At 38.1% G+C, this 25,510-nt stretch overlaps 2 protein-coding genes across 7 annotated transcripts in view; one reads left to right on the forward strand and one right to left on the reverse strand.

Annotated features, from left to right (window-relative positions):
* On the reverse strand, window positions 1-5,052 carry LOC112453887. 2 transcript variants are annotated; one of them, XM_025014895.1, is made up of 9 exons: window positions 4,475-5,052; window positions 3,773-3,853; window positions 3,634-3,682; window positions 3,462-3,546; window positions 3,244-3,375; window positions 2,944-3,135; window positions 2,697-2,872; window positions 2,394-2,618; window positions 1,831-1,959 (listed from the first exon to the last, which is right to left on the reverse strand). In XM_025014895.1, the coding sequence occupies exons 1-9, from the start codon at window positions 4,598-4,600 to the stop codon at window positions 1,928-1,930; spliced, it is 1,098 nt and encodes a 365-aa protein (XP_024870663.1). In that variant the 5' UTR covers window positions 4,601-5,052; the 3' UTR covers window positions 1,831-1,927. The 2 variants fall into 2 exon arrangements, with proteins under 2 accessions (XP_024870662.1, XP_024870663.1); XM_025014894.1 differs by having other exon boundaries at window positions 1-2,618; window positions 4,475-5,050.
* Window positions 4,582-25,510, forward strand: part of LOC112453888 (solute carrier family 22 member 21-like) — a 23,746-nt gene continuing 2,817 nt past the window's right edge. For 2 of the 5 annotated variants that reach the window (XM_025014896.1, XM_025014897.1), the window contains exons 1-11: window positions 9,046-9,747; window positions 18,482-18,567; window positions 20,053-20,200; window positions 20,366-20,588; window positions 20,694-20,800; window positions 21,516-21,670; window positions 22,498-22,687; window positions 23,036-23,168; window positions 23,491-23,803; window positions 24,643-24,827; window positions 25,229-25,454. In XM_025014896.1, coding sequence (XP_024870664.1) covers window positions 9,713-9,747; window positions 18,482-18,567; window positions 20,053-20,200; window positions 20,366-20,588; window positions 20,694-20,800; window positions 21,516-21,670; window positions 22,498-22,687; window positions 23,036-23,168; window positions 23,491-23,803; window positions 24,643-24,827; window positions 25,229-25,435 — 1,782 coding nt within the window. In that variant the 5' untranslated portion in view covers window positions 9,046-9,712 and the 3' untranslated portion in view covers window positions 25,436-25,454. Of the gene's footprint in view, window positions 4,651-9,045; window positions 9,748-15,519; window positions 15,790-15,858; window positions 16,010-18,481; window positions 18,568-20,052; window positions 20,201-20,365; window positions 20,589-20,693; window positions 20,801-21,515; window positions 21,671-22,497; window positions 22,688-23,035; window positions 23,169-23,490; window positions 23,804-24,642; window positions 24,828-25,228; window positions 25,505-25,510 lie in introns of those variants that run through there. The other 3 variants (XM_025014899.1, XM_025014898.1, XM_025014900.1) reach the window with 3 other exon arrangements.

Consider the following 25,510-nt stretch of genomic DNA (forward strand, 5'->3'; position numbering starts at 1 on the left):
TAGAATAACCTTTAGGGATTTATTAGCAAGCCATCTTGCTGCCGTATACACTTTGCGTTCTGCGACATTTATTTACAAGCCTTTATCACACTTATTCAGAAAATTCACTAATATATGTATCGATATTGCTGTGAGATTGACGAAAAATGAATTTCTCCTATGTTAAACATTTGATGTCCAAGAATTATGACTTAACGGTAACATAATAATATATACATATATGTTCCAACTATCACAGGCAGTTTTGTACTTTCATTTTCCATACCAAATCAAATATTCATTACTATTCGTTAAGGAAATACCTGCTGCTAGAAGTGTGTTGTCGTTCACACTTGTAGAAAGATAAATAAGGAAAAAACACGCATATTATATGTGTGTGTGAGTGTATATCAATTATACCAACAAGTATATCGCAAGGCATTTGTGAAAATATATTACCTTCTGAGAGGTTCCTATCTTTCCACAAAAATATAGATTATAGAATAAGTAAACATAACTGTCTTTTTCTAGGCAGACTTAAAATTTTTATCTTAATAACAATTGTTTGTAAGTTTGGAAAGGAAAAGCACGCGCATTTCTCGCAACTATAATATTTCCCGCAAGAAATATGATCGATGTGCTGTGTCGCTACGATCAACTATATGTGTGTAACGTGATGTACCTGTAATCGTGTATCCATTACAAATTCGAAGCGTACCAGATATTGGACTGTGAATCCGGATTAAACAGTATCGCATTTACAGAATCCAAACGCTTTACGAAAGATTGATCGCTTATCTCACGTGTTGCAAGATCTCTAAATTGCAAACTATCCGTTTGCAACGGTATTACTTGCGTTGCAATTTCTTGCGGAAACGCTTTTGTTTGAGCACTTGGATCCATTACAGCTATTACCTTTAACGGAATATTTTCCGCAACCTTAACACTTCTGTCATTTATATACACGGGTATTCTTTGCATATCCGAGCCGCTTTTCACAGCAAAATATTTTACAGGTTGAGTGACATTTTGCAGTAACATTGCGCGATGCTGATTGTCGATCGCTTTCGGAACAGCGTGTAAATTATTATTTTGCTTCAGTGATACCAACGGTACATTTCGCATAGTGCTAGATAAATTAACGTAATTATCTATGTTATTATTATAGCCTCTGGTATCGCATAAACTTTCAGGTCGAGTAGTTTCTTTAAAATAATGCGCTTGTTCCTTACGTGGACAATTGGCAGAATCGAAATAAACATACTGTTCGTTGCAATGACACGCATTTTGATTAACTTGATTCTTGGCGCGCTCTATGTTTGTTTTATCAAACATATTTCGACATGTAGATCTTTTTTCGGTTTGAATATCTTGGGACAAGTTTAATATTGGCGTCGCTATCGTTACGTTATTGAAAAGGATATTTCGAGTCTGATTACGTGTATTTTCTCTGAAAAACGGTTGCTTGTTGCTCTCATACACATGTAACTTGGTCCGTTGAAGGATCTCTTTTGTTGACTCTATATTGGAATTAGAAGAACTTGCGCCTTGAAGATAGTTAGTCGGACGATAATTATTTGAATGAAAACAATGTTTCCTCATATCTGGTGAGATTTGTTCTTGTTGAGGCAATTTTTCGGAATATACATTTGTATTACGTGAAGTTTCCAAAGTTCGCGGATAGAAAGAGCCATCGTGTCGGTAAGATCCGTTTCTTTCGTTATGCTCCTTGGGATACATATTTATATCAAACTCTTCAACTTGGGACTCTTGCGAGTCCTTTATTTTCATCGATCCAATTTGAGGCTCCAGTATTTTTGTTTGATCAAATATCGCGTTTGTTGTACTAGATTTAAGATTTTTCAACACACTTGGAGATGTAGTTTCATATAATTCACTTTCAATACTGTTGCTTGGATTTCTATTGAATAAGTTAGTTTCACATTTCTTATGTAAGCCTTCCACATAATCGCCAGTTATCTGTACAGAATAATCGAGCTTATTATTGGTAATGTTGCTATATCGGCGAAGAATGGTAGGTACTCGTTTAACATTCTTCACATTACACATATTTGCTGTTCTGTTGTTACATTTTTGAGATACATTCTTTGGTGCAGAATTGTCACAAATGGCAATCGGTAATTTTTCACGGAAATCTTTAGAAGAAAGTCTCTTTGTTGTTACGGCATCACTTAAAAATATCGAAGGTGCTAAGAGTTTCGAGTTATCACCGCATTGTGAATAACCAGGAATGTTAATCGAAAAATTAACTATATCATGTCGTTTACTTTTACGTTGAGTATTGTTATTCTCGCAATTTTTCTCGCAAGATGTAGAATTATAACGCCTTATGCCATCACCTTTTTCAAGTTCGGTATTTCGCGTTAAACTGGAATTTTTCTGAGAAGACGAACCTTCTTGAAGACGAACTGCAGTGGTATGATTTTTGCTACACTTAGGAACTTCGAATTCAACAGGTGAAAATTGCGAAATGTTCGAGGATGTACAAGCTTGATATTCCACGGAGTATGTAGGTTCCACATTTTCCAATTCTTGTCTATTCTTATCGCGCAAAAGTTGTTGACGAAAACGATCAGCATAGCCATGTCCTAATTTCTTCATTGTTCTTTCAACAGGATCTGAAACCCATTATAAATAATGGTTAACAATTAATAAATCACTCAACAAGATAAATAATTACTCTATATATAATATACCTAAGTAATGTAGAATGTCCTTTTCAAAATTTTTGGCAGAGACTGTCTTAGAGTATTCGGAGAATTTATTATGGATACTTAATAGAGATAAATCCTTGCTATTCTTTGAACACGTCGGTTCTGCTTTGTTTCCATTAGATTCATTTTCTTTTGTAAAATCAATATTATCAAATAGTCTGAAATAAATATTTTATTATAATACACTGTTTTTTTTATTAGACTTAACAAAATAACTTGTGTTACTTACTGTATAGTTGGAGTAGCAGTTTCTAATTGCTCTCTATCATTTTGGAACAGTCTTCGTTTACATATGTCTTCCTTTTGACCATGTCTCGATTCGTTGTTGACATTTTGTTTCATTCTGTTATAGTCTGCGTTTTCAGAAATGTTAATGTTTTCTTCACCTGTCTTTTTGACAAGACATGGTTTCTGATTTTGACTGCAACATTAATATACGTGCAACCTTTATATAAAACATCTCTATATTTATATAAAAGTCTTGTACAGCATTACATTCTTGATAGAAGATATAAAACAAAGAACTTACCTTGGTCTTTCTTTCATCAAAACAGGGCTGTGCTCCAAAGTACACAGTGTCCATTCCAAGCTGTTCTCCGTACAATCTTTATTCGGCGACTGTTCAGTAGGTTTATCACGTGTTGGAATTTCTACTATACGTCTACAAAACAAAATATATCAGAATTGTCAAATTGTACACACTTGCGATACGCTATATCAAGTTTAAATAGGTGGTAATGCGTTTACTTGGATCCATGAGTGTCACCGTTAAAAAGTTTCAATGCGTCTGCCTTTAGCCGGGCTTTATGGAATGTATTTTCCACCGTCTCTGCTGCAAGAGACATTACAACAGATTAATACGCACTTGTGCTATTTCATTATTTCATCGTTACAATAAATAACGTTTCAATGCAAGTACCTCTCTGGATGTCTTTACCCTTTGCGCCATTTCTGTATATACCAGCAGCCTGAAACAATCGTGTAAGGTGTTCAGACGTAACGAATAATGGAAATAACATTGTAACACACCAAAGGATTATTAGATAAAGGTTACTTACAGGTTCTGGCAGAAGTCTGTTGCAGATTTTTGCACGGCCTTGCCTCTTCTGCCCATCCTTGTTACCCTTGACAACATTATCCTGTAATAAATTCCAACATATCTCAGTCACAAAATAACGTCTTGTTAAAAATAGCTCGTGTGCAAACTAACATTTCTTCGTCCACACAGTAACTTATCTAAAAGCTTTAACACGCTTTTCTCTCCCCGGAAGATAGTTTCGCAGATCACGAGAGTTCGACAAGATTATATTCGGCCACGGTCTTAGATAAACTTCCCCGACGGTGTAACGCGCGTTAATGGTCTCGATCAAGCCGCGCAAACCGAGAGATTGATCGCTCGCGAGGGCCGGTACTGCAGCCTGGTAAACACCTGACGTTGACACTAACCTAACATTCGCGGAAGCCACCGCGTCTCCATGCCAGCGCGGCGCTTTTCGAAACCGGCAGCGGCGGCGGCGATTACCGATAATCGCGGTCGCTTTTTTTCACGCAAAATCTAATCGGTTTGCGAGTCAGAAAGCGTCGTGGTGCAATAATCGTGTCTGTAAAAGTGTCGCGTCGCGTCGCGTCGCGTTCAAGTGTCCTCGCGCTCGTCCTTGAGACTACGGTCGCGTCGAGGCCGCTCCCGTTCCCGAAGGTTTTCTCGACGTTCCTTGAGACGGGATCGAGGGAGGACTGAGAAGTCGAGGACGCCGACCTACCAGCTTCCGCCTGGCCTGCAGGATCTTGGAGTGTATCCGGTCGAGGTCCTTCTTCCGTCGCTTCCGCCGCAGTTTCGTCGTCTCCTCGTCATCGGTGGGGGATCTTCGCGTTATTATCTTGCCCATAATCACGCGTAGCAATATGTGTCCCCGGGCAACTTTCGCAAGTTACGTATGTACGTATGTGTCCGTACGCATTGTAAAAATCGCTCGCGGCGACGAGACGCGAATATATCGATGCAGGATAGCGCGCGGCACTCGCGGCAATCAACGACGACTGACGAATATCTTCATACCTTCACGTACTTATATGTTTATTTACCCTCGTCGCTTTCCCGTAGCGACGTAGCGAGTCAGCTGGAGTCAGCGCGAAATCACGGGGAGAATATTTCTTCTTTTTTTTCCTCCTTTTTTTCCGTCCACACGACGTCATCGGGGGCGTGGAGAGGGAAGAATAATTTGTAATTCCGTCGCAAGGGGTCGTCTGAAAGGGAGACAAATGGCTATTAGTTGCTTTTCAATTTTCATTTACACTCAAGTTATCTGGGTCACTCAGTTATGTGAGTATTTTCTATTCAGGTAAGATATATGTCATTTTACTAAGGACGTTCTCTCGTCCTTATACTAGAGAAAATCGATTTTCTTAGGATTTTCTTGAAACTGTGAATATACGTTAATTTAGGTGTGCTTTATGCGTGGTATAAATTTCAGTACCTCTTCTGGTATAAAAAATAAAGATACTGAGCCTAAAAGTTTCAAAAAAAAATTTTTAAATTTAATTTTTTTAGTTTTGGCATTTTTTCCTTATAGATCTCGACGAGAGGAGCAACTTTGGTCCTCTTGGCCAACCTCGTGTCTCTTACCGTTTGGCCTGGAAAACCTTTTCATTAGTAAAAGTTGAAACTTTGAGGCTCAGTATCTTGATTTTTTATACCAGAAGAGGTACTTAAATTTATACCACGCATGAAGCACACCTAAATTAACGTGTATATTCACAGTTTCAAGAAAATCCTAGAAAAATCGATTTTCTCTAGTATAAGGACGAGAGAACGTCCTTCCTATTTTGGTGACAAAGCATAACAATACAGGTTCATATGTTACGTTTACGCGAGCGTTACTTCTGTAGTAACTTACGATAATTCACTCGTTTACGCGGGGAGTAAATTATCGTAAGTTACTATACAAAATCCCGTTTACGCGAAGGAATTATCGTAAGATACTATAGAAGTAACGCTCGCGTAAACGTAGTAATAGCCTCACCTTTTAATGTGAGTCTATTTAGATTCATTAAAGCACACGGTCTCGATTGTGGATAAAAACTCAGTTGAATCTCACTTGCCAGCATGCAAAAAGAACGTGCATTCAAATGAATTATGACGTCACAAGTGAGAATTGTCTGAGTTTTGACTATTAATCGAAAGCACGTGGTCGAATACAAAATAAACGAGCAGCTCTCGTTAAAAATGAAAGCTCGTTGATATATGTTAACGAGAGATTACTTATTTAATTAGAATTACAAGATTTTTGAAACGTATATAGCATATATACATACTATTTAGACGTTTGCCGCGAGGGAGAAACCGTGATGATGATTAAATCCGAAGTACCTACGTAATTAATTGACTCGAATACTTGAAAATAGACGAACAGCCGTCATTAAAAATGAAAGCTCGTCTTTGTTTATTTTCGGATACGTGTTTAATTAGGATTACAAGATTTAAAACGTACAATATTATTTAGATGTTTGCCGTGAGCGAGAAACCCGTGAAGACGATTAAATCCGAAATACGTGATTTTCCTACAAAATGGACGGGAATAGCTTTCGTTAAAAGTGAAAGCTCGTGATCTGTTAAACGAGAGATTATTTTCGGATACGCGTTTAATTAGGATTACAAGATTGAAAACGTACATAGAATATTATTTAGATGCTTGCCGCGAGGGAGTAAACCGCATGACGATGATTAAATCAGAAGTACGTGATCAATTTGAATGCAAAATGGATGAACCAGCTTTCGTTAAAAATGAAAGCTTGTAACCTGTTACCGAGAGATTATTTAACTAGAATTAAGAATTAAGAGATTTGACGCGCGCACAGAATACCATCTAGATGGTTGTGGAGCGAGAAATGATGACGAAGTACGCGATCGATTTGAATACAAAATGGATGAGCCGCTTTCGTTAAAAATATGGAAACTTTGTAATCTTTTACCGAGAGATTATTTTCAGACACGTATTTAAATAGAATTAAAAAATGTGAAACGAACATAGAATACCCCCTAATTAGACGTGCCGCGAGAAAGAAACTGTGACGAAATGACGATTAAATCACAAATATGTGATCGATTCGTCTACAAAATGAACGAACAGCTTTTGTTAAAAATGAAAGCTTATAGTTTGTTAACGAGATATTATTTTCAGATATGTGTTTAATTAGAATTGAAAGAGATTTAGAATTTAAGGGGATGCTGGAGCCGTCTGTTTTACCGGCATTTTTTGTCGGCACATAGCGTCGTATTAATTTGACAGAATTAAAAATCCTTCTCCAGAATTGCAGTACATACATTAATGATTCGGGGAAACTCCGATTTTATATAGAAAACGAGAAAAAATTACGGAAGTACAGATTTCCTTATCCTACTCTTATCCCAATATGGCGTCTCGAGTTGCGGCGAGCTGTCAGCTCGTCACAAGATGTATTTCATATAAGAGATATACCATTGGTACGAACGCGAAAACAAGTTCCCCCGAATTGCACAACAAGAAAAACATCGATAAACCCTCCAAATCAAGATTTGGAAGCGTAATATAAAAGTATAATGTCGGTGTGCATCGTGCGTATGTGTGCGTGCAATGTAGCGTGCTATCCTTGTCTATATCTTTGTCTATACAAGGACAGATATAGTTCGCCGGTCTTCTTTACCGACGCCGATCGAGTTCGGCTACGGCTCCAGCATCCCCTTAACGAGAATTTACGAGACCTGAAGTACACGCAGTTCTTGAAATTTGATATTGTTAATTTAATATTGTTAATAATATTTTTATTATAATTTTATTATTATAATAAATTATAATTTTAATATTCTTATCTTATGTTTTATAATTATAAATTCCAAGGAACTATTTCAGGAAAAATTAAGAGGGTGACATATACAGACATATCTTGTATATTTATATACATTAGTTTTCTTTTTATTTATAGAACAATAGTTTTTATGATTCAAATTACATTTTTTGTTAGCATTTACAAAAAATGTAGTAGATATTATTTTATAAAACGTGACAAGACGAAATTTAGTTCTGTAACTTTATATACTTTTACGAAGAAATTATAATGTGATTATAATTTTAAATATCCTATCTTCTTTTTAAACTATTTTCGAGCATTTTTTAGTCAATAGTCATAAATTATGACTATTGTAAGAAAATTCAGTTTTATAAAAGTACGTTGCTGCATGTAATTATTTTGTTGCAATATTAGAATGATTATTAAAACATATCAATCAAGAGAATTATCACTTCGAATAACTATGATCTCTTAATACGCGATATTAATGTCGTTTTCTTACGATGATCTATATTTTCCTTAACTCGGCGTCTTGTCTTGAGATAATGATAAGATAATGATAAGTGTTTGTAAGTAACATTTAGCAAATTATAGGAAAAAGAGAAAGAAGGTATATAATACGAAAAAACTACACGTTGGTCCTTAAGAATATTCGCGTACATACTTTCGTATTAAATTTATATTATTCTATTTAACTGTAGATACATTAATACTATATGATGGGCGAATTAACTTAATTGGTTGAGTGAATTGGGGTTAAACTATTTGAACGCGAATAAGTCGTAGTGTCGTGGGTAAATACGCAGAAAAAAATTTTGCGATATGAATAAACGTATAATATTAATTACTGAAGAATACACAATACTAATTATCGATAACATCACTCTCGTTTTATCACCTATATTTGAAATAGCGAGAAACAATGTGTGCAACACACAATGTAACGCACACACATAATGATAAAAATATATATATTTCTGACAAAAATGTAGAACGATTTATATTAAATAAAAATTTGATTAAAAATTATATTTCATAGAATAAATTTTTATATCTTATTGTTAATCAAAATAGATACAGGCGTTACGTTAAAATTCAAGATGTAGGGACGTAGGGACGCGGATGGCGGACGTCATGTCGTATAAATGCAAATGAAAAATGTAACCGTTTAATTTCGGTCGCAAAAAAAAAGATCATTATTTTTACGCATCTATGATTTGCTTCGCGAAATTGGCTTCTCGCTGAAAACAACCGTAGCGAGTTAATGAATTGCAAATAATATTGTATTCCGCAATAACGTGCGCTCGGCTCATCAGGGTTGTAGAATCTAAAATTCTGTTTCGATTTTAGCTTCTAATCAATAAAAACACGCGATTTTATGTCAAACACTTTGATAACACACTCGAAGATCAATTAAATCATGACAGATGTAATCGCGCAAACGTTCCGTCGTGAGTCACGTGGCCGGAGCTTTGTTCGATTCGCGTCGGAGTTTCGAGACGAGGAGAACAACGTGCTGTGTGATTCACAGATCCTTGTCAAACGGTCGTCAAGTGAAGTTCGTGTTATTTTCCGATAATTTGTCACGTGGGCGGCGAATGGCGTGGAAGTGCCGCGTGAACAGCGAGTCTCAAATTCGCCTGCAATCGTTTAATAGTTAACGCGACGGATGTGTTACGAGAGGTGCGGCGTGCGTACCCTCCCGAGAGTGCGTGAAGCGGTGTCTGACCGCGATTAAAAGTCTGATGCAGCCGTGCCGTCTGCATCCCGCGTACGCAGTTTGTTGACCTAACTTTCAGATAATGAGGTAGATAAGGGAGACGGCGGGAAAAAACATATTCCGCTGCTGAAGACGGCGTTAGCGCCTCAACTTTCGTCATCATTGTCGTCGTCGTCGTCGTCGTCCACATCCGCCCACATCTTATCCGCCGCCGCCTCCTACTTCAGCTCATCCCTATGGCACCAGCCTTTTTTATCATGTGTGATTAAGCACGGGCCAGCGAGAAGTTTCCAAGTATTTGCACGCTCGCGACACGCGGTTGCAGAACAAAGTCGCAGCTTCGCGACGAGACGGTCTTCTCTTTCCTTTTTCTTTCGCACGCCAGCGCTTTTTTTCTTGCGAGCTCCCGCGATTTTAGCACGCGAGTTAGTGAGAGATTGCGATCGGGCGGTTCATGTCGCGATACGGTGCCACCATGGGCTTTGGAAGGTGAGTATTTTCCGTGAGATATCGCTCGATCCTTCGTGCCTCTGTGAAGCTTTCATTAAAAGGATTTCATCCAGTCGCTCGTTGGACTTTGCCGGCAAAAGATGATTTGTTAAATATTAAAGGATAAAATTTTAAACAGTACCTTGAGTTAAATGACATTTTGTTATTTTTAACTACCGTGTGTGTCGAAATTTATTATTTTAACATAAAACAGTATTATTTTAACTCCACTGGTTTAGTTAAATTAATATTGTTTTAATTAGTTAAACGATATAGTAGGAGCATGAATAGAAGTAGTGGCGACCTACATATGATTAAAATGAAGAATTTATAAGATATGGAGCTAGCGGCATTGATTAGATATTTGACGAGCATGATTACGGCTTACTTGTATTAGAGATTATTGCCTTGTTCAACTTTGTTTTTTTTATTATTATTTTATTCGATAAGTTAACTGTCTTCGGTTGACGACAAGTTTAGATCTCTTCTGGATACTTCTATCATATCATTCTATCATAATTATTATTTGTATAATAATATTATCACATCAATTGTCGTAGTCAAATATGTGTTAATTTATAAAAGCGGAACAGCTTGCTTATTATATCAGTGTTTTAATATTTTAATATTTTATATTTTATAATTTTAGAATGTTACTTCAAGAACAATTTATAATATACAGTAATTTATAAAACTGATAAAATCGTACCATTGTTATGAATTTCTTTTGAAAATTTGTGATATTTGTTTGTTTATGTATTATGCTAATGAAATGAAATTCGTTGTTTTTCATCGCTTGTTTCGAATCAGTCAGTCGTAGATAATTGTTGTGTGCTATATTTGATCACACACCCACACACAATTTCGTAAGTTATTGTGTAAAGAAACTGAAGCGCTGACGATGTATGTAAATCTATCTTTGTTTAAATACATTAAATCAAATTTAAAAAGCCGCGTATACTTTCAAAGTACGTGCGTACGTGGAGTGCTTGGGCCAATTTCTAAATTTAACATATTTAACGGGATTGTAACTTTATACGGCGATACGAACAGATGCGGAACAGTGCGTTGCTGCGTAAAAATATCAAAGAGGGGCATCGAACTGCCGTGCGTTGAAACGTAAACGAATAAACATATCATTAAATTGACCGGTTGAGCGCCAATTATTACGTCGGCATTTTCCCAGCGTAATTTTACAAAGTTAAAAATATCAGACCAATTTTGCCGGATGCGAAAAACACACCCGGCCGTGTTAACGCACGCTCGATGATACCGTATTATTGTAACATAAAGAGGCGACAATTATAAATTTGAAATCCGCTTCCTCGTGTATACAAAGCGATTAACAATCTCGTTCTTATCAATATATTCATAAACTCGTTACATACAGTTATAGCCATTAACGCCGGTGTATGTTAGTTTTGCATAAAATGCAAGTTAAATATTCAAACGCGCAGAGCAGCAAGTACACGCCGAACCAAGTTCAGAACTGAGTTGCGCGTCGTTAAGATAATGTCTAGGTCAATACTTATGTGTATTAGTATATGCAAAGCGTTATACAGAGTGTCGCGCAAGACTTTAGTGTGTGAAGCTTTATTGATGAAATTTCTTGAGCAGTTTAGAAATTACAAAAGATTTCGTAAATTTATAAATTTTTAACAAAAATTTCGAAGCGTTGTCGATATCTTTTACGTTAAAAATATCTAAAAACAAATAATTTTTCATAAATTAACGAATAACAGAAAATAGATGATATAGATTTGTTATTTAATTTTCAGACTTTATTTAAATACTTTATTAAAACAATATATATTTAAAATAATTTTGAAAGTATTGAAAATGGAAAATTATATGATAAGTGACGATAATCTTCCGAGACTTTTGTTGACGAAGAGATACTGATTTCGTCATGAGATGTACAAAGTTTGATTGCGATAAATCATTTATTATAACACTTTCTGCAGCGTGTACGTGGTATTTTCGCGATTAGTATTCGTACTTTGTTTCGCCTTTTCATTAAACCCATCACGTATGTTTTCTCTCGCAGTTCATTGTCACGTTACATCATCTATAGCGATCAAGGTTCGGTAACCAGTTCAAGTCTCGCATGATGAACCACTAACATCGATTCGGACTGAGGTCACACTTGGAGCTTCATTTCATTCGGTTCTCGTCATACTTTTATTTATTACCGATGTGCGTATTGCAGTCGCTCTTACACGTCCAGATCAAAAGAATATTCACAATTGCGGATGAATTCTATTGTTCCTTCACATATGAAGCGAAATATATGGAAATATAATTTAACTGATGAACAGTTTACATAATCTAATTTCTTTCGCGTTTTATTATCTTATAATTCGCGACTAATTCTTGTTGTATAATCGTGTTACAGTCATAGTAACGAAATCATAAATCAGTGATACTATTTGATATACATATAATTAAGTTAATTGGCAAAAATTCTTGTCTGTGCGCGATAAGAACTAATCCTATTGCTTTAAAGAGAAGAAAATAGGAAGAAGATGCAGACTAAGTATGAAGATATTGTGTGAAGAAATTGTCTTTTTAACGTTGCTCGTAAATCGTCCTTAAGAGCAATATAGTCTCTCACATAATAAATCCCCCTTTAAAATTTTTCCACGTGTTTGCGCGTGTTCGTTTTGTAAGCACACGTCACAGCGTGCTTACAATATTTCCGTAGGAGGCGTTTGCGCAAAGTGCAGCACAATATGAGATGAGTCCCCCAGCAAAACGTCTTGTTTGCCATTGGATAGTGACACCGTCGTATCGAGTTTGCATAGTCGATCGCTTTTACCCAATATCACCTGCAGCTATTTTGTTATCTTATTTACCTAAACAGGAATCTGCAAATACTAGAACTTTCACGAGTAGTCACGAAGAAGCAATCGAATATGATTCATTCTGTTTCGATTCAAAAACGGCGTGTAAATGGAAACTTTGGAATTCGGAAACTAATTTGTCGTCGTAAGCAAAAAGACTTTCGACTGCTCAAGAAAGCCTTGCACGAGGAACGAAAAGAAGCGTAATTCCAATAAAATAATACAAAAAAGTACATGTGAGACATGAAAATATAAACACAAAAAACTGTTTATATGTAATGGCACGAGTTGTAATCCATTTTCGCGCTGGCAATAGCAATTTAATTTCAAATCGGGCGTATCATTTAATGACAATTTCTGATATGAGAGAAACGATATTTTTACTATCTTAAATATCAATTAAGTAATTAAAGTTTTTATCAAGTTAAATTATCAATTAGATAATTAACAGTAGGATAATAGGACATAATTATCTCGTCGCGATTGGGGTTCCGTTAAAGTTTATCACATGTACTTCAGTATAATATAGTATTAAATCTTAATTTTATATTTCGATATAAATCAATTATAAATATTCCAAATATCATTAATAACGTTACGACAAATGATATCACATATCATTTATCTGCGTGATAAATGCGGTAATGAAAAATATCTTTACATTTTATGGATAATTTAATGAGAGCCACGTACTCTCTTAAAACGAATGAAAATTTTGCTGATTAAAACAGTAACTGATATTACACAGATAAGGATTAGTGAGTATTTTACTTATTTTCAATACGAATATTCGCATTCCTTTGCTCTTCCGTCTTACATCTTACTGATTGTGGCCAGTAGAAGTAAGATAATTCACTGGTAACCGCATATAATAGCAAAATGTAACTTTTAAAGTTTTTTAAGTTTTAGATTATTTCTGGATAAAAATCTTCGTATCTGTGGGATAAAAATTGTATTCAACTATGATATTCAAGTTCTGAATCATTATTCTTTTTGCTTTTAAGCTTGCTGTTCATAGACACTGTTTTCAGCACTCTAATATCATTGATTGGAATAATCCACCACTAACTGATTCTCTCCAGTGAAATCTCATTGAACGCAGTGCTTATAACTGTTGCAATATTTTTCATTGCTTCTCAGTGATAAGATACTGATTCCATTTAAGAGACTGTTTTCACATTTGGATACTGTTAAAAATTTATTTCGAATTTAGGAATGATTTAATCATTATTTAAAAATAATTTTTAATGAATGCAAATCTTTCTTGTAGTTGAAACAATTCGAGATATTTGAGATTATTTTGATAATTATTAATTTCTCATAGTTTTAATCTCGATTACGCTATGTAACTTACGCTATGTAACTATATTAATATCGTTATTTATTTATAATAAAATAAAATCTAATGAAAATTTATCTATAATGACATATGATAACGTATCAAAGATTCGAAGCGTGATTTGAGAAAAAAATTGTCTTATTTTCTGCGAAAGGTGTGACGTCTGCGGTTATATCTTATAAAATATTATATCATGACAACTGTGTTAGCTCTCTTATTGTTTGTGTGCGAAATCTTTTGTAAAAATCTATCACACATATAAAATATCGCAACCGGATTTCACGATTAAATATACATTGTGATAAATTATCTAAATAGGATATAGGTTAGATATCGTTAACACATAAATCGTTCGTGTTTATTTTGTGTTTAATGCCTTTATTGTTTCTGTAGAAATAAATTTAGCTTGACTTAACAGATGGAAAAAAACACGTAAAAATATCACTTGTACAGCATCGCCCGATTGTTAAAACAATGCTGATGTTAATAGATACGACAGACATTTGTGAATTAATTGCAAACAGTTCATGAAAAGTCACGGATGATCACAGATTATATTTATTGCAGTTTTGATTTTTTTTACACTCGCTTCCACACGATGTAGCAAAACCGCATTATTGCGTACGCGAGAGAGGCGACGTAAGCCGGAATCAGCTAGTTGAAACCAGTTACATATATACGATATTTCTCCAGAACCTTTCAATATACTTGGTAACGCCCAAAAACCCTTTCTATGAAAATATCCTTCCCGACTTTGATCCTATTCCCATATGGATCTCCATTCCACGTTAATTAGTGCACGAGTATTGGGTACATATTATACAGCGCGTATGTCGAAATTAAATGCAGCACGAATGATCGAATACGAGAGTATTTTGCGCGTCACATAAAAATACAAATTAAATTGTTGACATATCGAACAACAGGATTACTAATTTAGGAAATTTAGGAATTTCAAACACCTCCCATGTAGAAGGTGCTTTATATAAAATGAAATTGCTTGGAACTGTTTTTGACGATGTAGGTAAGTCTCGATATCTTCGTGTATTAAACTTGCGATGGAATTACAGTTGCTTTCAGTATTTACAAAATACACATTGATAAACACATCATGATTTATCGACCGTACTCTGAACGAAAAAAAAACGCAGCGTAAATTGGAGCAACGGCAACATTTAAGTATTCATTAATGAGCGAGTATCTGCCGTTTCTCGATTTAGAAACTTCGAATACCTTCCATGTAGAAGATACTTTATATTTATATAAAATGAAATTGCTGTGCTTGGAACTGTTCCTGATATTTCTCAGATGACGTAGGACTCGACGTCTTCGTATATTAATATATTTACACGATATTAATATTAATGCGCGCCAGGTCGTGTTTTCCCGCTGCTAGAATCCGCACGCACTTTGAAAGTGCTCTCCGGCGACTTTCCGGCGACTTTCATGTATTAGGGATCGTTCGGCGATACATCCATTAATAGTCTACGCGCTCGTTTCTTCGTAACTTTAAGATAAATCGTTATTCCCCCACCGATTGTTTAGTCGTCCCCCACTCGCCCAAACATTATGTGGCCACCATCGCAGAATGCGTTTACCTTCGAGGAGACAGTACTTGCTGTCTTTGCAAGACAGAAGCAAGCAGGTGCGCGGGTGTCTGGTGCATGGTTACAGCGGCAGCGGGGATGGCGGCGGCGATTCATTAATTCGCTTATCACCGATCGTCCGTGTGGACGAGCAAAAAAGTGCACCATGCAACTCGTGTCTCGCGCGCGCGGAGACGGGTTTTACGACGTTTAGAAGACCGTACGCCCGTATATACTCGTGACGGACGTCGGAGCTTGAGCGCTCCGTTTTAAGGTAATAGAATATGTAGATAAGGCCCGGAGAGAGAGAGACACAAGGATACGCGCGCGCGGAAAACGTTCTCTCGCTCCTGGACCGCGAGATAAAAGCGAGGATCGTGCACGTCGACTTCGTAAGTCCTTTCGCGAGTGCACGCGATACGCGAGGAGGAAAAACGTACATGGTGTAATTTACTGATATAGTCGCCATCGTTTATCGGCTACAATACACCAAAGTATGTACTTTGTACGTAAATACATCGGTGCTGTTGTGATAACTGTATGCGCACATACGAAAATATTGACCTCTACAAGTATGAAAGAGAAAAAGTTGAAATAGAATGATATATATGTTCCTGATAGTTCTTGCCGATAGTTATTCTTATTAATGTTATCGTGACAAATAAAAATTTTCCAAACAATTACGAGCAATTTTCAATTATAAAAGCGATTATTGAAAGAATATTAGCTTGTATTGTGTAACATTTAAGTTTTAGAATAAGTGTGCCGGAGCTCGTGTAATGTAATTTAATAAAAATTAGATTTTCGATTTTAAATGATGATTTTAAGTTATATATATAATTTTAGTATTTATATAATTATTTATAATTATACAATATTATTATAAAACGATCAATGTCCATCCGGAGTAATTTCGAGAAAAACGCAATTCTAAGTTTTAAGACATTATCTCCCAGTACGGTACATCGTTCAGCCTTATTTCCAATGAATTGTAACTGTTCTTGACAAATCAGAAATTTTTGAAAGTTCTTTGAAAATGCCACAAGATCGTATGATCAGATCAATTTCGAAAAAAAAAATGGATTTTGATTGTTTTTCCTCTGTACCCTACATATATATTATATGATTATGCTTATTATTTATGCTGATAAGACATAATATCATTGTGTAAATAAAACCGTTCTTGCACCACATTTCTACAATTCAAGTACTCCGCATCTCCGGATATTTAGAATCCATTATCGCGATATCGTATTTAGAATCCGTACGAAATCACGTGACGGCTCGATTATTACGCGGGAGAACCCCCCGTTCGCGAGCTGAAAGGATATAAAGAGAAAAAATCGTGGAACTAGAGTATTTCTCATTCTGTCGTCTCTCATTCGTGCGACGCGCATTCTAAAGGCAACGTAAACCTGCTCGACGTCCCCGAGATTAACTTAGACCATTTGGTTCACGGAAACTTTCCCCGAGTCACCTCGCCCGGATAATGATCGGAATATCAAGGCACGCTCCATTAATTTATTAACATTGTCTAGTTCCTCGTAAACCTCGTTTTCGCGGAAACAATGCCTGTCTCGCGCGCGCGTATAAATCGCGAAAATGGATAAACTTCGGCCGAAGACTTTCAACGAGACACAGCGCATAGCGGTGTGCGTTTAATGCGACATCGGAATGGTATCGTAAAACCGAATACGCGCGCCGGCAGTTACTCCCTTTTGCGCATTTCACCGCCCCGACATGGCTAAAGAAGCAGTAGCTCGCGACGCAATGGGATAAACTGCACAATTGTTTCGAGCACCGCGATCTGGCACAATTGGAAGATTACTTTATTTAGCTCCGGCGTTCCGATTTTCTTTTCGATCCCTCTCTTTCTCTTTCGAGCGCGCGGCGGTTTTTCCGGTTTCCGGTGTACCGTGGGGAAATCAATAAACCACGTGCTTCCACGTAGAAGTTAACCGCGTGCTTGCGAGAGGTCAGCACGCGGCCTTCGGGAAGGGGTTTGCGAAATTTCTCCGGGCATTTTTCAAATTACCTGTTTATTAAACGATACTTTGTATATTTTTCCCGGAAAAACACGGCCTCTCGCGGAAACAGCGCTGGGAAAGTGCGAGTCGTTAGGTGCTCCTCCGCGAACTTTCCGCATTAAAACGCACGCGTAAATTACCTGACGGCAGAAATCTCTGTAAAACAGATTTATTGTGCGTTCAATGTTTGCAAAGATGCTTTTTTTTAACGATAACGCTCTTCACGGTAATCGTTGCATACACACACACGCATACATATACACTATACACATACACACATGCACATACAATGATTTGCGCGCTGCTCTCGCAAATTGAAAAGCCGAGAACGGACCGACGAGACTTCCGCACAAAGCGATTGTCCGATCCGTGTTTTATCATTCCGTGTCGTATCGCCGCGCGCGGTGAAACACATAGTGCTTCTCATCGCGCACAGCTTTACGCTTCCTTTTTCGGTTCCTCAATAATTATTACGCTCTGATAATCCTGATTCTAATGCGCTGTACTTTTTGCGTTATTTGCCGCTGGGCCGCTAACTCCCCAGCACCTGCAACATCGTCGTTATATGCATGCGTTGTTTATATACCGCCGGGATAGAGCTCCGGCTGCTCGGCGGAGAAGTCGTTTCCGAGGGCAGTTCCTCTCTCTCTTCCTCTCCCTCTCCCTTTCCCTTTCCTTCTCCCTCTCTCTCTCTCTCTCTCTTTTTCTCTTCCGGAGCTTTTTATGGGGAAAAGCTTTCTGTAGCCGCCTTCGCGCGGCGAACTGATCCCGTTTCTTTATGTAATGCCCGCCCAAGTCCGACGCGCGCGACTGGCATCATTTTTCATTCGCGATGTTCCCAGGAAACTTGAAACATAAAGCGCCAAGTTGAACTTTCGATCGGCCGACGCCGCGGCGGCGATTCCCGGCAAATGGTATAAATTCTGAATATGATTGCAGCTTACGGGACGTAAAGGACGACAGTATGCGGCTGTGCTGTTCGAGAAAGGACGAGGCTGACTCGTTGCAGCCGGGCCTGGAAAATGGTACGAATGATACTCGCACGTTGACGTAATCATAGAATGGAAATGCAAAGACGATCTCTGCTATCGGAAGGATAATTTTGAACTGAGAAAAATTTCATGCAATAAAAATGCGCTGCAATAAGACACGTGCGAGAAGTGTAAAATTATTATAAATGTCTAAAAAAAAATACATATCTTCCGGCTTATAAAAAAAAATTAAGACGAAATGAAAGAAAGCTCATTTTTTGTGCTCGGTATAGCATTTAATAACTTGTATATTAAGCAGCCATGTTAATTAGAATGTTGAAAAGATATTTTACATCATAAGTTTTATTTATACAGTTAACGATCGAAATAAAGTATTAATCTGTACAGAATTAACTAACATTTTCTCACGACTTTTGACTTAATGCGAAAAATATATCTTATTTTTCGTTGTTTAAATTTCGAAGGCATTTGTACAAATTAGTGATAAATGTTGCCCGGTTCTATCTTGCATAACACAGGCAAATTGTACGAAGTCTTATGCACACAGTCAGCCGTTTGAAGAGACGATTAAGGTGGGCTTACATTTCCAGCCGGATTATTCTTCCAGTTAGCGTTGTTTAAGTATCACTGCTTAGCAGTAGTATTAAATTACTAAGTATACATGTATATACACGTACAATGGACGCCAGCTTGTTAAAGAGAGATGTCGGAGATTATATACGTTGTAATTGTACGTAGACTCTAGATATCCGATTATTCAATATTGCATAACTTGCCATTTCCTAGATGTTTAAGTATGTCGTGTAATTACTCATTTTACATATCATAAGGAACGACACAAATTGGCGGAATTTTTTCGTGGCGTGTTTTCATAAGTCTTAATATGATAAATAGATATTTTTGATTAATTTAATTATTTCAAAATAATGTGATTTAACATAATGACATATAATGTGGATTTTCCTGTTATGATCCCTTAATTGAAACACGCAGATTATACAACTGAATCTTCACTTATTCGTTTTCAGCTTGTATAGATAGATATACTTTTTGGTTGGTTTAATATTTTGAAATAATGCGATTTAACATAATGACGAAATATAATTTTTCTTGTTATGATTTCTTAACCCTCCGTAGTCACACCTATTTTTTCAAACAAGGAAGTCACACTGGGTCATTTTGACCGAAGACGAACTTTGACCGTTCGCCATTTGACCATTTATCCACCGATCGTGTTGAAAAAATTCTCGAATGCACTTGCGATATTGCTAAATTGATTGTTATAAAAAAAAAGGGCCTCAGAAATTTTTAACATATAAAAAAAATTCGCGAAGAATTTGCTTAAAAAAAAATTTTTTTTAACTACAGCTAGAGGGCGTCATGCTCGCCAATTTTCAAGTTACGCGCAAGATATTTACGAGCAAAGTTGAGGCTCGGGTCAAATTGACCCGGTGTGACTACGTAGGGTTAATCGAGGAGCGTGGATCATACAGCCGAATCTCTGTACATTTTTCGCAGGAGCTGCGAAAGGTCCATCAACGGGGAGCGATGTGGAAAAATTTGGATTGTACCAGATGGCGATGTTCGCATTTATTAGCATACCGTTGATGCTGTCGGCAGGATTTACGCTTGCTTATATATTTACCGCGGGCGAGGTTAAATACAGGTACGCATATATGTATCCTTCGCTGTTTGAACTTTCACCTATGCACACGCAGTCAAGATACGTAATTCAAACGTATTTGCGAGACACGGTATCGAAACTTGAAGCCAGCCGTGGTTAGAGTTAGAGAATTAAGGAAGGAAAAAAGCAACTGCGTTTATAACGCAGATGTTTAGTGCCGGAATGCGAGCACGCGGGGAACGCGACGTTCGACCCGCTGTGGATCAACGCTTCCGCCCCGAAAACCGAAAACGGGGCCATTTCCGGTTGCACGCGTTACACGGTGCGAGATGATCGTTCGGGTACATGTACGGAAGCGTCATTCACCAACGTCACTCGCGACTGCGATTCTTGGATTTACGATCCGGACGAGCGTACGATACTCAACGAGGTAATGTGGCTCTCGCGGTGATCAGCGCGCGTATTTTCTATCCGCCGAGATTTAGCGGCCGAGATTTATTTTCTCTTTCCTTTTCCGCCGCTTATCTCGATGCAGTGGGGATTCACCTGCGACGCCAATCGATGGAAACTCACGTTGGTGGGCACGATACAGAATACCGGTCAATTCGTCGGCTTGATGTTCGCCGGATACATATCTGACAGGTGAGAGATCAGCGCAATATCCCTGGGGCTTTAATTAATTAACTTCGTACAAAATGTTTCACAACATTCGTCGCGGATGGCACGGATGCCGGCGCGCGTTTTCATTTTTATTTATATCTTCGTGCTGCCAAGGAGAAAAATATAAATCTAAATTATGTCGTACGATACATCAGCTAATTTAAGAATTAACTAGATTACGTAATAAAATTTAAGATTATATTTATAGAAAATTAGCGATAAATTCACGATAAATTCTAAGCTATTTTTTCCAAAGCTATTATTTCCCTACAAGCTATTTTTCCTCGTAATAACAACTCGGCTAGAAAGTCTAAAAATTCATTATAGTTATTTTTACATCTTTTTCCTTGCGAGCGCGTTAGACACGCTCGTATGGATACAGCTGCATGGATACAGCGTAACTGTTTCTGTTGTACGTCCTTTACGTACCCGGCGATAAATCGCAATCCGGTTACGTCGGTTACGAGATTAAAATTCTTAGTTGAAAAGATACGCATAGTTCTTTACGTAATGCAAAAATTGTACGAATGGTCTGTAACAATGTTTCTGCAGCTCGATTTCACAGACCCTCAATAAGAAAGCGCGGCGTATCGCGCGGTATCGCGAGGAATTTCGCATTGCGGCACGGCAGAAATGCGCTTTGCCGCGAACAACGGGAGACGGCACATCCGCGCGTTCATTCTTTTTTATTTTCCAGGTACGGGAGACGAACCTTTTTGACGCTGTCGACGTTTCTGTCTGGAGTCAGCGGCTTGATACATTCCTTCTCCGTGAATTATTGGATGTTTCTCGCATTCGAATTCCTCGATGCCACCATGGCGGCGGGAATTTACAGCGCGGGATTTATTCTAGGTGCGTTAATAACGGAACAATAAATATGCACGCGGGGGGGAAAAGCAAAAAATATGCGACACCTGTAAGCGTTATGTCGTTCCTGCCCTATTACGAGTGTTTGCGGGCGGAGCGGCGCGCGGCGTCGGAGCGAATTCTCGATGCAATGCTCTTTACTCCGCGTTTGGAATGCAAATACGCGACACGCGTAACGCAGATATTTTCGAGTAATTTATTCTGGATTTACCACGTGTTTATTTAGTCGTTTATTAAAATTATAATTGCAGCTTTATGCGACACGCATTTAGATTTCTATGAAAATATATTCTGACAAAACATTCCCGGGAAATGTAAAACTAACGAGCCTTGCGATAGATAATAAGCTTTCACTCGAAAATTCCTCGAGGTTATACTCGCGGAAAATGAATGGACAGGAAAAACATATTGTATTTCGCGTAATACGACTCGAAACAGTTCGGAAAGTTAATAAAATGCACTTTTTTTAAATCGATAGTTGATTTATCGGTAATACCTATCGCATTGGCGTCTTTTATCAAAATTTATTGATCGATAAGTTTTTTGTAGACGATGTCAAGAGTTCCGAAATTATTTTTAAGTATATAACAATCTTGTATGTTGCGACATTTTCAAATCACCGACGCACTTGGGTCGAATACGTATATGTTTCTCTACATTCACTTTTGTATTAGTGATTACCGATAAATTGCATATTATATAGAAATCATGTATTATATAAGATATGTTTATTAGCTTCACGTTTCTTTCTAATGTAATTTACGCGTGATTATACACGTTCGGTAATAATTTACATATTTTTTTGCTCTCAGGAATGGAGACGGTGGGAGTGAAAAACAGAGTCTTCGGGAGCACCATCATCTGCTGCATGTTCGCCATGGGTGAGATCTTCCTGGGATTGATCGCGAGTTGGCTAAGATCTTGGCGAACGCTTCTTAGAGTGATATACGGGCCGGGATTGCTAGCCATTCTCCTGCCTCTGTTCATTCCAGAATCAGTTAGGTAATCCTTTTTAAACTTAATGAACACTCACGTATCGCTGGGACATGACTTTTGATCGATCAGCAAGATTTGAAATCGACGAATGTTATCTGCAATTTATTGGATTACGTGAGCAATCAATATTTATTGCGAATTCAGTTGAAAGTAATTAAAAATAACTAAAGCCATTAGCTTAAATGCATTAAAAGATCTGAAAGATTAGCTGGAATCGTTTACCATTTCAATGCAATTTTTTTACAGTAAACGATTGAACGGAATTTATTAATTAATATTTATATACAGTAGAATTCTTTTCATTCTTTTATCTGCGGAATAACTGTTTGCACAACATATGATGCCATTTTCAAGGTGGCTACTGTCAAAGGGTAAACACGACGAAGTAGAGAAAATATATCGTAAAATAGCTCGAATGAACGGCCTGCAAGTAACGGACGAGGCCATCAATTCGTTCAAGGAGTTAAGTGTACCTAAGGACGAAACGGTACGTCATCTATCTCTTTCTCTTATCGCAGACGCACATGCGCCCAATTACGATATTGAAAATATCTCATCTGCAAATTTGCTTACTGTTGTCTAAAATACAACCCAGTAAACACTAAGTAACAGACTTATACACGCAAGTTACAATTTCCTACTCAACATTGTTGAGTTACTCAAGTTACTTGGTGTTTGCTGGGAACTATATCGCTCGTAATTTCCAGTGCAGTCAAACAACTTTTGCATTACTCTGTAAATGCCGGTATAAAACACTGATTTGCATATACGATGCCGCACACGACCATGAGACTGATACGATCTTTCAGAAAAGCGAGCTAGTGATATCGGACGAGAGGAAACCGATCGTGCAAGTTCTACATAGCTCAGTGATACTCATTCGACTGTTGGTCTGCTCGTTCTGCTGGCTCACGAACACGTTCGTTTATTACGGATTGTCGTTGAATTCCGTGGCGTTCGCCGGGGATAAGTACATCAATTTCGTGCTCGTCGCGGTGGTCGAGATACCGGCGTATTGCCTCGCCTGGGTGCTGACCGATCGCATTGGCCGTAAACCAACGCTCTCAGGCGCGTTCCTGCTGAGCGGGGCGTTCTGCCTCGCAATCCAGTTCGTACCGACAGGTAAAGGGATAAGAAAAAAAAAAGAGAAGGTTTCTCAGACAAGGATGGATCCTCGTTTCGTGGGTCGCTTATGAAAAGCCGTTGAATCGAGTTTACGCTAGAGAAATTTTTACGAGGAGAGAGAATTTCGGGATATTTTTTGAAACATTAATGCCGTCGACATGCGCCTCGCTCTACCGCGTATTTTCTTTCATCATCGAGCTATTTAAATGCTTATCCCATTCATTTTCGAGCAAAAGAGGGTAGACGCGTAACATGCCGACAAGGTAAGGAAAAAAAGACCTTTTTGAAACAATGCTGTTTCGCTCATGTTCATTAATGCTACACATCCTGGCATCGTCGTGAATGAATATAAATGTTTAGTGTCACGTTTCAAAGAACTTGGTTGATACTTTTATCACATTTTTGCTCCGCTCTTTTCCAATTACTTCTAAGATTATATCTTATGTGAGAAACGAAAGGGCGTGCATTTGGAGCTATTAGAATCTCTTTTTATCTTCTTTTTCGCGATATACGTTTTACTCATATTTACACGTGTCCTCGTTGGAATCGCGAAGTTTAATCGCGAACGCGAGCGCGCGCGCGCGGGGACGGATATGAGTTATAATCGCGCGAAAATATAATATAAGCTGCGAATGTGTGACGCGCCGCGTTGCATATTACGTGTGTAATCCGGATCCGAGGGGGGCAAAAAGCGCCGTTGAGACGACGCTACGTGCGCCGGCGGCGTCGTTCGGCTTAGTCGCGACCGTGTTGTTCGCGTAATTATGTCGGTTATAATGGGCCGCTATGCCAGGGCGCGCGCGATCCCGGTGATTTATCGCCGCTCTGTTCCGCAGGAGCCTGGAGTTACGGGCCTTTACTTTTATACATGGCCGGAAAGCTGTGTATCACCATGGCGTTCGGCACCGTCTACGTCTACACGGCGGAGCTGTTCCCGACAACGCTCCGGCATTCCCTGCTCGGAATTTGCAGCATGACCGGCCGCGTCGGGTCAATCTTATCGCCGCAAACGCCTCTTCTGGTGAGTCAACGGACACGCGTTTGCAATAAACAGATGCGCTCTCGAATTACGCGCGTTTCCCGAATTACGCCTCGATAACGCTGCGCGAACATTTTCCAGATCTGCATTCGACATTCCTCTGTAATTTTACATTGAATCCAACATTTCAAAGAGATTTTGCTCTTACAGAAAACATTTTCTTCGAAAATATCATTTACTCCCATTTTTAACTTGATAAACGTGCATATAGTTTTTATAAAAATGACATTAATGATATTTTATAATATTTTATTTTGAACGGAAAATATTCTGCATATTTGCAGTCAATCACTGTTGAGAAATTTCTCGGCGAAAGCGTTCTATAAACTAAATACATCATCTCAAACGTTTCGCTAATTACACGTATCCTCGTTTACGTTCAGGCGCAAATAATGCCTTCGCTGCCGCTCATCCTGTTCGGGTCCATGGGCATGATCGCGGGCGTCCTGTCTCTGATTTTCCCGGAAACTTTAGGGACGAAACTCCCGGACACTGTGTGGGAAGCAGAGAGGATCGGCAAGTCAAACGGGAGTCGCAAAATTCTAGGTCTTACCACGCCATCACGCCAGAGCAGCAGTGTAGAACGCTAAGACGCGTTAAGTCTTTCTTTCTCTCTCTCTCTCTCTCTCTCTCTCTCTCTCTCTCTCTCTCTCTCTCTCTCTCTC

This window comes from Temnothorax curvispinosus, unplaced genomic scaffold (genome assembly GCF_003070985.1).
Source record: "Temnothorax curvispinosus isolate PA1 unplaced genomic scaffold, ASM307098v1 QBEX01004747.1, whole genome shotgun sequence".
NCBI lineage: Eukaryota > Metazoa > Arthropoda > Insecta > Hymenoptera > Formicidae > Temnothorax > Temnothorax curvispinosus.